Source organism: Ipomoea triloba, chromosome 12 (genome assembly GCF_003576645.1).
Source record: "Ipomoea triloba cultivar NCNSP0323 chromosome 12, ASM357664v1".
Taxonomy (NCBI): Eukaryota; Viridiplantae; Streptophyta; class Magnoliopsida; order Solanales; family Convolvulaceae; genus Ipomoea; species Ipomoea triloba.
Window position 1 is genome coordinate 11,329,726 of NC_044927.1, and position 15,486 is coordinate 11,345,211.

A 15,486-nucleotide genomic window follows, 5' to 3' on the forward strand; every position below is an offset into this window, starting at 1 on the left:
CTTTTTGAAGGTAAACGTAGCTTTCCATTAATTCATAACATAAAAAAGTTTAATCAACGATCAATAAAATGGTAAACCATTCCTTACAGTCAGACATAAAAATAACTTTTCTAACTTATGCTATAGAAAACTTGAATCGCAGACTGTTTCATAACTAGGAAGCTATGTTCCTTCAGGGAGTTTAAAGCTTCATCAAAGATCTGGGTCTTCGTTATCATTCTTTTTTGCTCGCCCAGGATAAGATCAACACTTGCCGAAACCAAACTAAACGATTTATGCTAATGAAAATGAAAAGTTCATGAAAATAACGAGAGGAAAAATGCTAAACAGATAAGCTTTTTAGTGACCTGAAATGTCATTGGTGGTGGAACAACCATCAACGTCCAGGTCAATAGGAAATGATATTTATTTTTTAACTGATGAGTAATTTGCAATGTTTGTCAAGAAGTTCAAAAAGTTCATAAGGAATAATAACTTTAAGAGCAATTCTACTCAACAAAATTAGCAAGGATCATTATTAGGACTCAGTATTCTAGTCACACGAGGATTCCTTCTCCCTCTCCTTATTGTGTTATCACTAGTACAAAAAATAGTTTAGTTTTGTGATTTAAAGTATTGTGTTAGATATAGTGTATTTGTTAGTATAAAGTTTGATAATAGTTTAATTTTGTGACGATATAAAGTTTGATGATAGTTTGATAGTATTAGGTAGTGTTGATGATAATATTGTGTTAGATATAGTGTGTTGATAGATGTATTGTGTAGAACTATAATGTTCATATGGATTTTAAGCTGTAACAAGTACAAGAATTAAAAAAAAATTATGCGTTTTAATTATAATAAATAAAATATAAAAACAATATAATCATCCACTAACGTTCCTAGCTAGGAACGGTAGCGGATGACTAGACTTTCCGCCAGCGTTCCACAACGATAGTGGAAAGTCAATGACAATCAGTGATTGTGTCATTCGCCACTGTTGTACAACAGTTGCGAACGTCATTTACAACAGTGGTGGATATGCAATTCTGTACGTACTAGTGTATTGTACGTGAATCTACCTTTAATCATTCATCATTTTACTAGCTAGGACTCTTTGTATTCTTATAAATACATATCTTCTTGTAGTCGTTAAATTGGATTGTTCAATAATAAAATTCTTCTTAAAATTATTGTTCTCATATGATATCAGTAGACCTAAAAATTTGTGGCCGCCAATCCTACTACCACCGTCGTCGCCACTGAGGAAGCTGCACCACAGCCGTTGCCAATCGGTGACTATGGTTTCAAATCTGTTGGCGAACGGGAATGGAGGAGGAAATGGCGAGGAAATGACGGTTGGATGTGGTCTTAGGCTTGGAGGAGAGGAAATGGAGAGGAGAAGGGTCGACTTTTCGCGATGGAAGAGAGGAAATAGAGGAGATGGAGGCTGTGGTCTCGGTTGTGGACTTCGCGAATGGAGGAGAGGAAATGCAGAAATAATGGCGAGAAAATTAGTTTAAAAAAAATTCCTTGACTTTCCGCGACACCCTCAAGGAGACAATATCACGGAAAGTCACATAATAAAATATTACTCCATAATAGGAGAGTTAAATAACTATTTATTATTTATTATTTTGCCGCACCCTCCCGTACCGTGGGGTTTCGAGGAAAGTTTTTTAGTTTTTTTTTTTTTATTTTTTATGAAACTACTTTCCACTAGACCTTTTAAATAAAGGTGTAGTGGATTCTTATTTGTTTAACTATCCTCTACATCTTTATTAAGCGGTGTAGTGTAAAGTCACATTTATATGTCCAATTTTATAGTAGTGTATGTGTGGGTCTAATACCAAGAAGAAAAAAGTATGATTTTGAGTGGTTAATAACGGATGACCAAAAATGGTGGCGCGACAATAATGTTAGGACCAACATGAATGTTTTGAAAGAAAAAAAAAAAAAAAGAAAGACTAAATCTAGTACCAAACAAAGAAAAGGACTTATCACTTAGCTTAGAACTAAATAGTTCAAAATGCCATTGTATTTAAGGTAATTTAAACGGTTTTGTTGGTGGACAAAAAATGACCATGCGACAATAATACTAGGACCAAATTAAATGAGGATTTAATAAAAAAATTGACTAAAAGTGAACAGACACATCGATCTATGACCAAAAATGAAATTAATAAATCTTTTTGTATTTAATTTTTATTTGATTATTTTGTGAATTTTTTATTCATTGTGGATCAACCAATTCATGTTCATAATTATTGAATATAAATAATTTATATATTGCTATACAAAATAAATTTAGAAGAAAAAATTGGGATTTTCTTTATTTCATTCAACTCTCTTAAATTTACCATAACACCGGCCTGAAAGCTACGCAGTGTCATGGAAAACAAGTACTGAAGTGTACACTATTGTATATCATAATGCAATACAACAACGTTGTACTCTACAATGGCATTATCAGATGTCACATTGAAATAATTAGTTTGCGCGGTGGCGATGCCTCGCGCCAGCCGGAAAACACCGGTGCCGCCGACGATGGGCATCTCACGGTACTCATTATAATAGGGGTTCCGGCCGAGCACGCTGAGAGTGCTACCGTTATACTCTCCCCGCGTGAAGAAGAAATTGAGCGTCATGAGCAGCCCAACCTCATAGAGTGCGGCGAAACCGTAGGTTCCCTGAGCACGGCCAACAACGGCGGAGTTCGGATCTGGGGTTTCCGTCAACAGGTCGTCCATTACAGAGAGAGCTCCGAAGCGTGTCGGCGATTTGGCGGTGAAATTATTGGACTGAGCAATTTGGTACGCCGTTGGGTTTTTGCCGGAAACTATGTCGTGATAGTAGAAATGCAGCTTTGTGATCTTTTCTTTCGCATTGGGAAGCTGCTTGAACCACTGATCCACCGCCTTCGGCCCCAAAGAAACACCGCGCGCTGCCGGAGGAGTGGCGGCGGCGGCGACCAGAACCGTGAAAAGAAGCGCAACTATGCCCGCCTTTGCCATAGATATTTCTCTACCCTATTAATTCTTTACCTCTTCTCAAGCATTAGGATACTAGAGAATTTATATGTAGTCGTAATAATCTACATATAGTATGTAAGAATTCATTTTCAAATAAATTTGTTACTAAATTTGATTTTAAAAATCAAAAGGATAGGAAAATATTTGACAATAAATTAAAGTCAAATCAAAGGCTCAACTAGGGATGACAATTTCTATCCGCCCCGCGGATATCCACCCGAATCCACCCCGCATGGATTGGGTTTTTTTGGGTGTTAGTGGGTGGTGGATCGGGGGTGGGTCTTAAAATAGTAAACCCACAGTGGGTCGGGTTGGATTCGGGTTTATGTACAAAACTCGCGTAAAACCCCACCCGGCCACCGTGTCTGTATATATATATAATAGTAAAATTAGTAGTATTAGTATATAGTTAATTATAAAAGTTTCAATAACTTTGGATAACATTTTACTATTTTTACATCTAAACTACTTAATTTATTTTTAAGAGTTAACAATTTAGTTATTATATTGAAATATTTCTATTATTTTATGTTTTTGTATAACTAATGAATTTTATTATTTTATTATGGGTAAGTAATTTAAATATTAGTTTTTTTTTTTAAAAAAATAATAAGTTGATAAGTGGTGGGTACCCGCAGTGGGCATCCGCACCAGATGGGATGGGGATGGGTTTTGAAAAAGTCCACCCGATACGGGTTGGGGATGGGGGTGGGTGAAGAAAATGTAAGGTGGGTCGGGTGATAGATATAGCCCTCTCCGATCCACACCTACCTGACCCATTGTCATCCCTAGGCTCAACATGGTGATATTCAAAGGATATAACTAAATATGGAAATGTCGCATCATAAACGAACTAAAGTTAGAATGAAATTAATTTTTATATTTAGAGTAATGATTTTGTAAAATTTGTCACTACCAATTATGCAAAGGAACTTTTAATGATGAATGGTTTCACAGTTCAAAAATGTTTCCTCTCAATAAACTTACAAAAATTTCATAAAATATTTCAAGATCATTTTATTAACTTTTAAAAACAAATAAAAATGCATTTCTTAAAAGAAAAAACTAATAAACAATTATTATTTATGCATATCTAAAGAAAAATATTTACAAATATGCACTTATATTTATTTTTTTTGTACATTGTGTGAGGGTATAGCCGCCCCAAAAGGCTCATTGACGTTGAAAGCTCAAAATGCATATGGTGATTTGGTCTATAGAGTCCGGTCAAAGTCATTGCAAGATAATTAATAGTTTAATACAATGATTATGTATTAAATTAATGCAATAAATGACAATCATGCAATTATGGAAAGCGAATCAAGTCACCCTAAATTACCACCTCATCTCCCCTAAATTACACCATCATCTCATTAATCATGTCATCTTACCATATTGCTTGATAATCATAAGGAGACTCTTTTCCATATATAATACATCTCCTCTAAATAAATTACCACAATTAAAGACAATGAGGAAATCATATACATCAATATGATCAACATAATCGATCTTCGTCCTCAAACCTCTATACACTTCTCCCCAAAAATACATGGAAATGTTATAAGCGCGAGAGCTCTCTAAAAATTTACAATTACCGAAAATTCTTTGACATATAGTGAATTTTCGACTTAACACCTGACATGATAATTGGGTAAGGTGCATTTGACCAGGAGAGCCAACCCGAAAAGACCAAGAGCCACGTAATCACCTCATACACACATAATAGGAGGCCGCAATATTTACTTCAACACCGCCCGATTGAGAAGAAGCAATTATGATGGGACTAGGCACTTAAAGTAGGCTCTATCATTACTATCGAGTCTGTTACACTGAGCAAAGAGATGTTGTATACAATAGTATAAATAGTAGACCTTGTAACAAGAAGGAGACACACTCAATATTGTACACAGTACAGAATCATCATACAATACTACTTGTTATTCTTTCAATAATTATTTTCTAGTACATTCTTACTGTTAACGGGTGCTTTCATTGAGAGTCTGAGATCAACTCTCAAACAGGATGAATACTTCACATTTCTCATCATACAAAGTCGAAGATGGCACGATCAGGATCAAACAACAACCATGGTTCCTGTAACCTAAATCGCAATGGCAACGCTAGCATGGATGTTTGACCGACGAACTTGCGTGACCATCGGGACCAGCTCAACAACAACTGCATTGGAGGCCTCGAGGCACTAGTCCCAACAGCGGACCTCTAGGAAATTGCCCAAGCCATTCAACAGGCAGCGATGATTGTCTTAATTGATGGTAGGGATGTATTAGGGTCAAATACACATGTTGCCAGCCCAAGAAATAGAGGTAGAGACCATGCGGAGATAGAAAACCCAACGATGCGGTGTGAACAACGCAACTAGAGGCCACCCTAAAGCTCAATATTGCTCCAAGGCAAGAGAGGCGAGGGGTCAGGAGGAAGGAATTCAAGGGAGCTGCTCGATTAGGCAATGACCGGTTGCCTCCAAGCCCTCTTGTATCAGTTGGGTAAAAGGATGTCCGTGTGGCAGAGGTTAGGACCACACCTGTGGGCCAAGGGGTCATCTAGCAAAAGGACCACGCCAGAACGGAACGAGGATAGAAATAGAGCAATCACCACGAATAGAAAATCTGGGTGAGTCCGGAGGAATGACTCCGTGTTGATCCACTATGTAGAGAAGCCCATAGGAGGAGGCAGTAGATAGAGGAGTTAAATGGTCACATCGTTATACCCGGAATATAATGAACCACGGTCCACACAATAATTTGTCTAGGTAAGAGAAACTCAACCACTGGCCACTATGGAACATAGTAGTAATTGGGTAGCGGCCCAATATTTGTGCCCAATTGTTATGCCGTGGACCCAGGTCCACCTTGCAAGGTGGACCTGGGTCTAAATTCACATACACTATACTCTACATTCACATACATTATACTCTACATTCACACTTTGTAAACTCCACATTCACATACATTATACTCTACATTCACACTTTGTAAACTCCACATTCACACATTTTTAGACAACTCTATATTTAGCAATATGTTTACTAACTTAAAAAAAAAAAAAAAAAAAGAGACAAAAAACGACGTAGTTTTGGACCCATGTCCACCTTGCAAGGTGGACCTGGGTCCACAACATAATTTGCCCAACATATATGGCTTAACCAAACCAGCTAATTTACAAGGAAGGATCGTTGGACGTTTAACCAAGCTGGTGAGCTATGTTATAGACAAACACATTAATGGGCCTAATAAGTCAGGTGGCAAGTTGTAAAAGATCAAGTAAAATCATTATACCATGTACTATTGTCTATTTTATAAGGTGGATCACTAATATAAGATACATTTTTAATATACTAAAAATTTATTTTTAATACACTAAATTTTCATTTTTTTTGAAGATACATTATTTGTTGACTAAAGGTTTATTATTTGGTAATACATTCAGTATACAAATAATGTACTTTCAGTATATTAATAATGAACATTAATTCATGGTTCATAGTATAATTTGTCAATCAAGTAATTGTGGGTAGGGATGATAATTCACAACAAGAGTTAATACCACAAATGGTCCTCTGACTATTGGGGTAGTACTCCTTTTGGTCATCGACTTTCAATTCAACCAAAACACATACCTCGACTTTCATTTTTTACCACAATTAGTCCTCCGTTAGTCTTTCTGTTAAGCGAGTGTTAAATTTAAGGGTATTATCGTCAAATCAAAGATTAAAAAAAATAGTTAACAACAAGTCCATCCGAGCTAGCGGACTTGTTGATACAATGTTGAAAACTGTAAAACAAGCAAACAACAATGATGTCTGTACAAATTAAAATTAAAATAAATTCCCTAAATGCCATGAAGAAGAAGAATAAGGATGATGAGATGGAAGCGTGTTTCTGTATCACAGCCCATTAGTGATTGAAGCAGTTTTAGCAGTAAACGGTGAGTGGAGTGTGTTAGAGGATAAAAATAAAACCATTACAGGCTAAGGGCATATGTGTATTTTTGGTATTCTGATCTTCTTCTGTTTCCGCCATGTATATAAACAACATGTAACTTCCTTCTCTAGAAGTCAGTTTTACTTCTCTTCAATGAAAACATATTCTGTTAGAACTCTCCAGTGGCTTTCTTCTCAGAGTGATGTTGTGTTTTCTTTCATTTAATCAACATTTTATCGTTATCGCCGCCCGCTATGGTTGTTACTATTTGATTTTTTATACTCTCACCATGCCATTGCGTCACCTGCCTATGTCCAAGCATGCCTCCTTACCACTTCTCTTACTATGTCCTCCATCGTGCCACCTTAAAGTTCTACTCTTCTCTCTGCCTTAGCTTGGTCAAGGCAGCTTTTGATGTTTCTGAAAATTCCCGGCTCGAAGTATGATGTTCCCGTCGCCGTCAAGGTCATGGATGATAATCCTGCCATCTTCACAGACCAGGAATAGGGCATCGGCGATGAGAATCCTGCAATCTTCAACCCAACCTCTCTACACGCTAATCAATCGGTGGAGACGGCGGTGCAGGCCGGAATTTCTCTCATGATACTCACTGCTAAACATCAAGATGGGTTTCACTAGTGTATGCTTTGATTTGACGATTACACCCTTACAATTAACACCCATTTAACAGAAAAACTAACAGAGGACTACTTGTGGTCAAAAATGAAAGTCGAGGTATGTGTTTTGGTTGAATTGATAGTTGAGGACTAAATTGTGGTATTAACTCTTCACAACAATTTATAATGGTTCACATTTTAAGTTTGTCCATTGATAAATATATATTTTTCGTATATTAAATATTTATTTTTAATTTATTATAAATTTATTTGAGGTAATATATTAGATATGAATTTGCAATACACTAAAATTAAATATTTAGTATACTAAAAATAATCATTCAATAGGTTAAAAATAAACATATATCTCAGTGATCCATCTTACAATGATTGGTAATTCACATTCGTTGTGTAGATATATCTTCTATTCAATAGGTTTGGTTTAAATATAAATTTTTTACTCTTAATAAGTGGTAAGTCAAATTCGTATTTTAAATTGTACCCACCACTCTACATGACTCGTCAATCATCATTCACTATAGTTTTAATATATTTATTTTATTTTGAGTACTATTGACTCAGTTACAATGTAGTACATGTTTATAGCTACTTTCTCAACCAAATGAAGCACAAAGAGTCAATATTACCTCTACTGAGGCTCGAATCCACTTCTCCCATGTGAGATGCAACCGAGTGCCACTAGACTAAAGGTCTTTGGCAATATATTTCTTTTATTGACTTATTATACACACATTAGTCATATTAATTTTGATATTAAATTAAAAAGTAAAATTGTGTGATAAATATCGATTGGCCATAGGACTTGGGCTTATTTTATTGGTTAAGTCTTGGCTCAAGTGGGAGTGGTGAAAGAGGTTGATCCAAATCTTGTTGGGCTAAAAGGGCACGGTGGCCCAAAAAGGCAAAGAAGGAAGGTGGCGACTGGCGTGTGTGTATAAGGCAAGGAAGGAGGGTGGCGGCTATTGTGTGTGTGTAAGGCATGAAAGGAGGTGTGCAAGGCAAGGAAAGAAGGGTACAAGGCAAGGAAGGAGGGGTGCAGGGCAAGGAATGAGGGTTGCAAAGCAAGCCCAGAGAACATGTGTACAAGGTGGAAGACCCACCAGTGGGAAGTGGAGGAGGGGGGCATCGGGTCGCTGTCAATGCGCCAAAGGGGCGTCGGCTGGCACGTTGGCCGCCTAGGGCCGAGGGGCGCTAGTCAAGCCCTAGTGGCGTGCCTAGTCGCTCAGGGTGGCAGCTGGTCGCGTTGCCACCCAGGGCGGCCTGGGCGCAATGGACGCGTGCCTTGGGGGCACCTGGTGAGGTGCGGGGGGAAATGGTGCGCGTTGCCCACATGTCTCTCGCTATGATTTTTACGGGATGTTCGAGCACGTGGCAGGTGGAGGCTAGATGGGGTGGTTGAGGTAGTTGCACGACAGGACAATGTAGGACGCGTGTCTGGTAGGATTTGACACCCTCTAGATGCCGTACACGTGGAGGGCGTAGGGGATTCTCCAATAGTATAAAAGGTGGGGGGGGGGGGGTCTAGTCCTTGTAAATGCATTAGTTAAGGCACGATCTCCTCCCTAGTCAGGTTGTCTAGGTCTTCTCCTCCCTATTAGTGTGCCTAGGTTCATATCCTGGTGGTAACATAGTTAGGCTATTTTATAATATTTATTCATTAGGTAGTCCTTCAATTATTTATTTATTTATTATTTGGGATGCCATTTTGGGCCAATAGTTTTGGGCTTTGTACATATTCTTTTGAGCCTCACGCCCTGAGTAATAATAATATTATTTTCCTACACTTTCTATATTATCCATACTCGGTTTATGGTGGACCCGGTCCCAATAAAATCATTATATAAAAATTTTATAGATAGGATAACTATGTTGCGTTAACATAATTTGTAAATACAAATTTATTAAAAATTTTATATATTATAAATAATTTTGTTAAGTATATTAAAAAAATTCTTAAATATAACATATAATATTAAAAATTTGCACTTCTAGTCTTTTAATTACTCAACGTGACGAAATGTAACGAAATTATAAAGTAATCACATTTTCTGCCTTAATTATCTTGTCAACCGTAGATATTATCCTTCCATTTATGAAATAAATAAATATCCATTTGGCCATCGTTAAGGAATATTGTTTTGGTAATTTTGCAAGTCACTTTTTCTTTCTTTCAATCTTTCCCTCCTTCATTAGCAAGAAATAAAGATTTATTTTTTTATACGTAGAATGATCAAAATTAAGATTGAGGAGACAATTAAAAGACCAAATGTATTTAAATAATTATTAAAGAATCACATTTTAAAACACTAAATAATTAAAGGACATAAAATGTGATTTTCACTATAGTATAATAGTCTTGATAATGAAACAGTTCAAACTGAGAAGTGTATTAAAAAAAAAAAAAACAAAATTAGAACCGTACGCAATTTTGATTCCTTTTTAGAATTGAAACTGTCAAATTGCAAAATTATACATACATAAATACACGCGCACATATGGATTTTCAAAAAAGATGCTATTTAAGATTGAGGAGATAATTTCAAGACCAAATGCATTTACACATTTCAACACTCTAAATAATTAAAGGATATAAAATGTTATTTTCACTATACTATAAATGTATAATAGTCTTGGTTATATGATTTCATTCAAACTGAGACATAAAATCAAACCGAGACATGTATAATCAAACTATAACCGTACGAACAATCTCAATTTTGATTCCTCATATTTTGAAATTGCAATTGTCAAATTGCAAAATTATACATACACAAATATACACATATATGTGGATTTTTCCAAATGATGCTATTTCATTCTAAAGTGATATTATTTTTCACCAAAAAAAATTACTTCTTCCAAAACTATATTGTTTTTCGTTTAAATGTGACGGTAATAATGTGTTACCGGTAAGTATTTGAGTATTATTTGAATACAATGTTGATACAGTGTTTTGGTATTTGAATACAGTATTGAGCGTAGTGCTCAGTGTACAGATGAGTTGAGTGTTGTTTTTTGTCTAGTAAGAAGTGTCGTGTCTCACTACGTGGTTGTGAGTCTTTTTATTCATTTCAGCTCAGTAACGGAGCATTAATGAAGAGTTGAACGTTGGACATCAATGCTTGAGGAGTTGAACGTTGGGCATCAATGCCTGAGGAGCTGAATGCTGAGGGGCTGAACGTTGGTCATCAATGCTGAGGAACTGAACGTTGGCCATCAATGCTGAGGAGTTGGACCGTTGCGCATTGATGCTGAGGAGTGAGGTGTCTTGGGTAGTTTGAACGGCAACTGTCTTGACAAGGTCATGCCAATGGTTCCGGGTCGGGTACCCTATTACCCTGTCAAAATGATGTAACGTTTTTTCATCTAAACATGTGGATTCCTCAAAAATGATATTATTTTACCAAAAAAAGAATGTTATTTTTACCAAAATGGTGTTTTTTCGAATGTAGTAATTTCATATGCTTCTAGTTTGATTCTCGATGTATTCATCTTCTCTACAGTAATAATAAATAATTGTTATAAATAATAGTATTTGTGGCCGGCCATTATTATGTAGTATTGTAACGGTTGTAACCTATATCATAATGGTAGTGTTTATTACTATTGTTATATATATGTGAGTCATTTCCATTTTTGGTCCCACCATTTCCATTTTTGGTCCCACTGTTATTAGGGCATTGCCAATTTTAGTCTACTTCATTAATTTTTGCCACAATGTGGTCAGTCTTATTTAGTCTTTGCCACTTTTAGTCCACCGTTAAAATTTTCGTCAAATGACCATCCAAAACAGGGGTATCTTTGGTCTTTTCATGCTTTGGTCATCTCTTTGACTCTTTGCAGTGATTTTCCTTACACATTTTCATCCAATGAAGAGGTCTGACGAAAGCCATGTGAGCCTCATTACAAACCCATGGCTTTCGCCGGATGTCTTCATTTGATGAAAATGTGTAAGGAAAACCACTACAAAGAGTAGAAGCGGTGTTCAAAGCATGAAAATATCAAAACACTCATGTTTTGGACGGTTATTTGCCAAAAAATTTAACGGTGGACTAAAAGTGGCAAGGATTAAATAAGACTGGCCGCAATGTGGCAAAAATTAATGAAGTGGACTAAAATTGGCAATGCCCCAATAATAGTAGGACTAAAAATGGAAATGACTCTATATATGTGTATCCATATGTTGTACAATGATGATGAATAAGATATACTCTCCCTTCTCTTTGTTTCTATACTCTCTATTAGTCTAGTTTATTACTTTACAATTCACCATTCAACTGTTAAGGAGCTAATAACCAATGAACAACTTCCATTCCAACATGTTATCAGCAGGCTCAGTACACTGTGGTGAACAGTAATTCTATAAAGTTTTTTTTTTATGTCTATAATCGCATATGTATGCATTTTCTGAATATGTGAATTTGATACTATGCAATATTAGAATGCTATTTTTACATGTTCTTGAGCATCTAGCTTATCTCGGTGTGTTAACTTGTATGCAAATGATGAAAACATAGACCTTGACCTTGGTCTTGTACGTTTTTCTTGTTCCTTACTTCATTGCTCAATTGAACATACAGCTATGAACCAGAGAATATGCAACTGTAGAATCAGTGCAAAATTTGTTTATCACATTTTTTTTGAATTATTTTTTCTTAAAAAAAATCCAACTGTACAATCTGTGAAATACAAGCTGGAAAATATGAATTAACCTTCCAGTAAGAAGTGCAGAAAAGAGTACATGGTATATAGGTTGCAAAAGAGTACAATTGTTGGTCCTTTTAGGACCCAATCTTCAGGATTGATTTAAGTAAATGTAGTCCGCATCTCCCCCTTTAGATAACAATCTTGAATTTCTACATTTCTTAAAGTAGAATAACTGTTTCAAAGGGAGCGTAGAGGAGATGATATTGCAATCTTTAGGATTGTCACTATAAGTTAACAATGATTCTCGTGACTATTATGGAGTTTATGTGGGTTGAATATAGTCAATATTCCTTAACCATACCCACTTAAACCATACTTTTATTATCCTCCCATAAGGTAGTGAAGGTAGAACATGCATAACCAAGTGATCTATGAGAAACACACATTGGTTTAGAAAGGAATTTATACACCAATCAGTCTATATTTAGAAAGATATCTTTAACGCATTTCATATGGATAAGTATGATTGACTTATCACACTAACGGTTATATATCTTGAAGAAGATAAGGAACCGTTTAGACTCAAAAATGTTACTGAGGACATTTTGAGACTTGAAGTCTATTACTATTGGAGCACTACTGTAGAACCAGAAGTTCCGTGATTGTATTAGGACTGACATTGTCCTTACAATGAAATCACTTATTAACTCCTAATGCTCCAAATATCCTCTAGTAAAGGCTTACGATTGTACTCTTTTCCTTAACTAAGTTTTTCTCACGGGTTTTCTTAAGTTTTTAACGAGGCAATCAGGAAAGTTGTTGCTTTTAGGGGGAGCAACAACATACACATAAATTATTGGTGTAGGAGACGACCAATTCTTACAAATCCTGAAGATTAAAGTTGTACTCTTTTCCTTAACTAAATTTTTTCCCACTTGGATTTTCTTAGTATAAGGTTTTTAATAAGGCAACCAGGACTATATATGAATTTATAAATATCATTTACTCTTTTCTTCAACTAGGTTTTTCAATTCCCACGTGGTTTTCCTAGTGAAATTTTTAACGAAACATGAAAGTATTTGAATATATATCATTGATGTACCCTGGACTCTTTTATTATCTGGGTTTTATCTAGGCTTTTCCCACAGGATTTTTCTAGCAAGTTTTTGACGAAGCAAGATCGTGAACAAATAATGTCCAAGGGGGAGTGTTATAAATAATAGTATTTGTGGCCATTATTATGTAGTATTGTAACGGTTGTAACCTATATCATAATGGTAATGTTTATTACTATTGTTATATATATATGTATCCATATGCTGTACAATGATGATGAATAAGATATACTCTCCATTCTCTTTGTTTCTATACTCTTTATTAGTCTAGTTTATTACTTTGCAATTTACCATTCAACTATTAAGGAGCTAATAGCCAATGGACAACTTCCATTCCAACAATAATAATATTTATTTTAACATAATTTGTTCCCTTAATTTACATATTTTTAAATATTATTTAATTTTTATTGTTTTTTTCTTTTGTATAATTTTTTTATATTTTGCCTTAATCCAAACATATTTTATTTTATTTTTCTTTTATAAGTAGCTAGTAAGTCAATGGCATCTCTGTGATTTTTCTGAATGAGAAGTCGCAGATTTGAACTCCAGTGGAGGTATTGACTCTTTATGCTTCACTAGGTTGAGGAAGATATTATCTTGTTTTATCTTTTTTCCATTTTTACAATTAAGTAACTTTAACAAACACTTTAAATTTAATAGCTCTCAATTTTTCACTTCTAACTTTTAATTTTTTTAGTTAAGTTTGCCAAACACGCAAACTCTAGGCAATGGGCCGAGCAAAAATAGATTATAAATCTAAAGTCAAAGAGGAGGATATAGTAAATTATATTATGAAATATGGTTCATTATATTGCAATGTGGGCCATGGATAAATGTACATTTTAATATATTAAAGGTTCATTTGTTATATATTTATTATTTGATAGTATAATAAATATATGTATTAAAAATATATATTGAATCTTTCAAAATATATATATATATATATATATATATATATATATATATATATATATATATATTGAAAATCAACCTTATGTTTCCATGGTATAATGATTAGAGGAGCATAGGGATCACACTTTCAATTGACCAATTCTCTGGGCGTGAGTCAGAAAGCAGTCAGTAGAATGACACTCCCCAATTGTACTGATTCTCTTGTAACCTCTATAATGAACAAAACTACCTATTTAATGGATTTTCATGTCTAAACTTTGGTTACCACATATACCTTGTTATCTGCAGATCATTTGGTTAGATGCGCAGGGATGGTCGCTGGATGGCAAATTATTATGTGGACCATGCGTGGATCATTAAAAAAATATATATTTTTAATATATTGAAAGTACATTACTAAATGTGCATTATACAAAATAATACTACTTCCATCCCATTTTAGTTGTCTGGTTCGTTTAACGAGACTTGACTGAAATTATTTTCAATCCAATTGTTCATAATATTAAGTTTAGCATTAATATATAAAATTTATATATTTAGAAACTACATTAAAAGTACTATTAAACACAAAAAATTAAATTTAAAAATAATAAAAAATTACTAATACTAAAGAAAATAAGCAATAAAGAAAGAGTTGGTTTGACCAATGAATAGTAAATATGACAGGTAAAATGGGACAGAGAGAGTATATTTTTAGTACTCAAATAATATACTTTTTTTAATACAAGGTACATTTTTAATATACTAAAAGTACATTATTTGTGTACTAAATGTACATTATTTGATAATATACAAAAGAATGTACTTTCAGTACTCAAATAATGTACTTTATGTACACAAATAATGTATTTTTTATTTATGGTCTACACAGTTGTGTGGATCATGGTCTACGCAATAATGAATGCTCTTGGATGTAGAAGGCTTTCAGCAAATTATACCATGAACTAGGGTATACATTGCATTGTAGACCCTAGTCCAAAAAATAACCTTCAAATTTTGTATCTATAGTTGACACATTTTGTGTCTGCAGTTGACAGTTTATGTACTTGTAGCTATTATATTATGCATTTATGTATCAGCAATTATCAAGTTATTTTTTTTACATATACAGAAATTGTTAACTGTAAGTACAAAATGTGTTAATTGAATGTACATAATTTTTGTATCAGAGTTTATAATGCAATATGAATACTACTGGTTCATGGTATAACAA

The 15,486-nt window shown here is 34.6% G+C and overlaps 1 protein-coding gene across 1 annotated transcript; it reads right to left on the minus strand.

Annotated features, from left to right (window-relative positions):
* Positions 1 to 2,396: 2,396 nt before the first annotated feature.
* LOC115999358 (dirigent protein 22-like) lies at positions 2,397 to 2,997 on the minus strand. Its single transcript, XM_031239214.1, has one exon. It carries the CDS (start codon positions 2,991 to 2,993, stop codon positions 2,397 to 2,399), a length of 597 nt encoding a protein of 198 aa, XP_031095074.1. The 5' UTR covers positions 2,994 to 2,997.
* Positions 2,998 to 15,486: the final 12,489 nt, after the last annotated feature.

Excerpts from the sequence above, each read along its gene's own strand:
- LOC115999358 (XM_031239214.1), bottom strand. The coding sequence starts at position 2,993 with ATGGCAAAGGCGGGCATAGTTGCGCTTCTTTTCACGGTTCTGGTCGCC.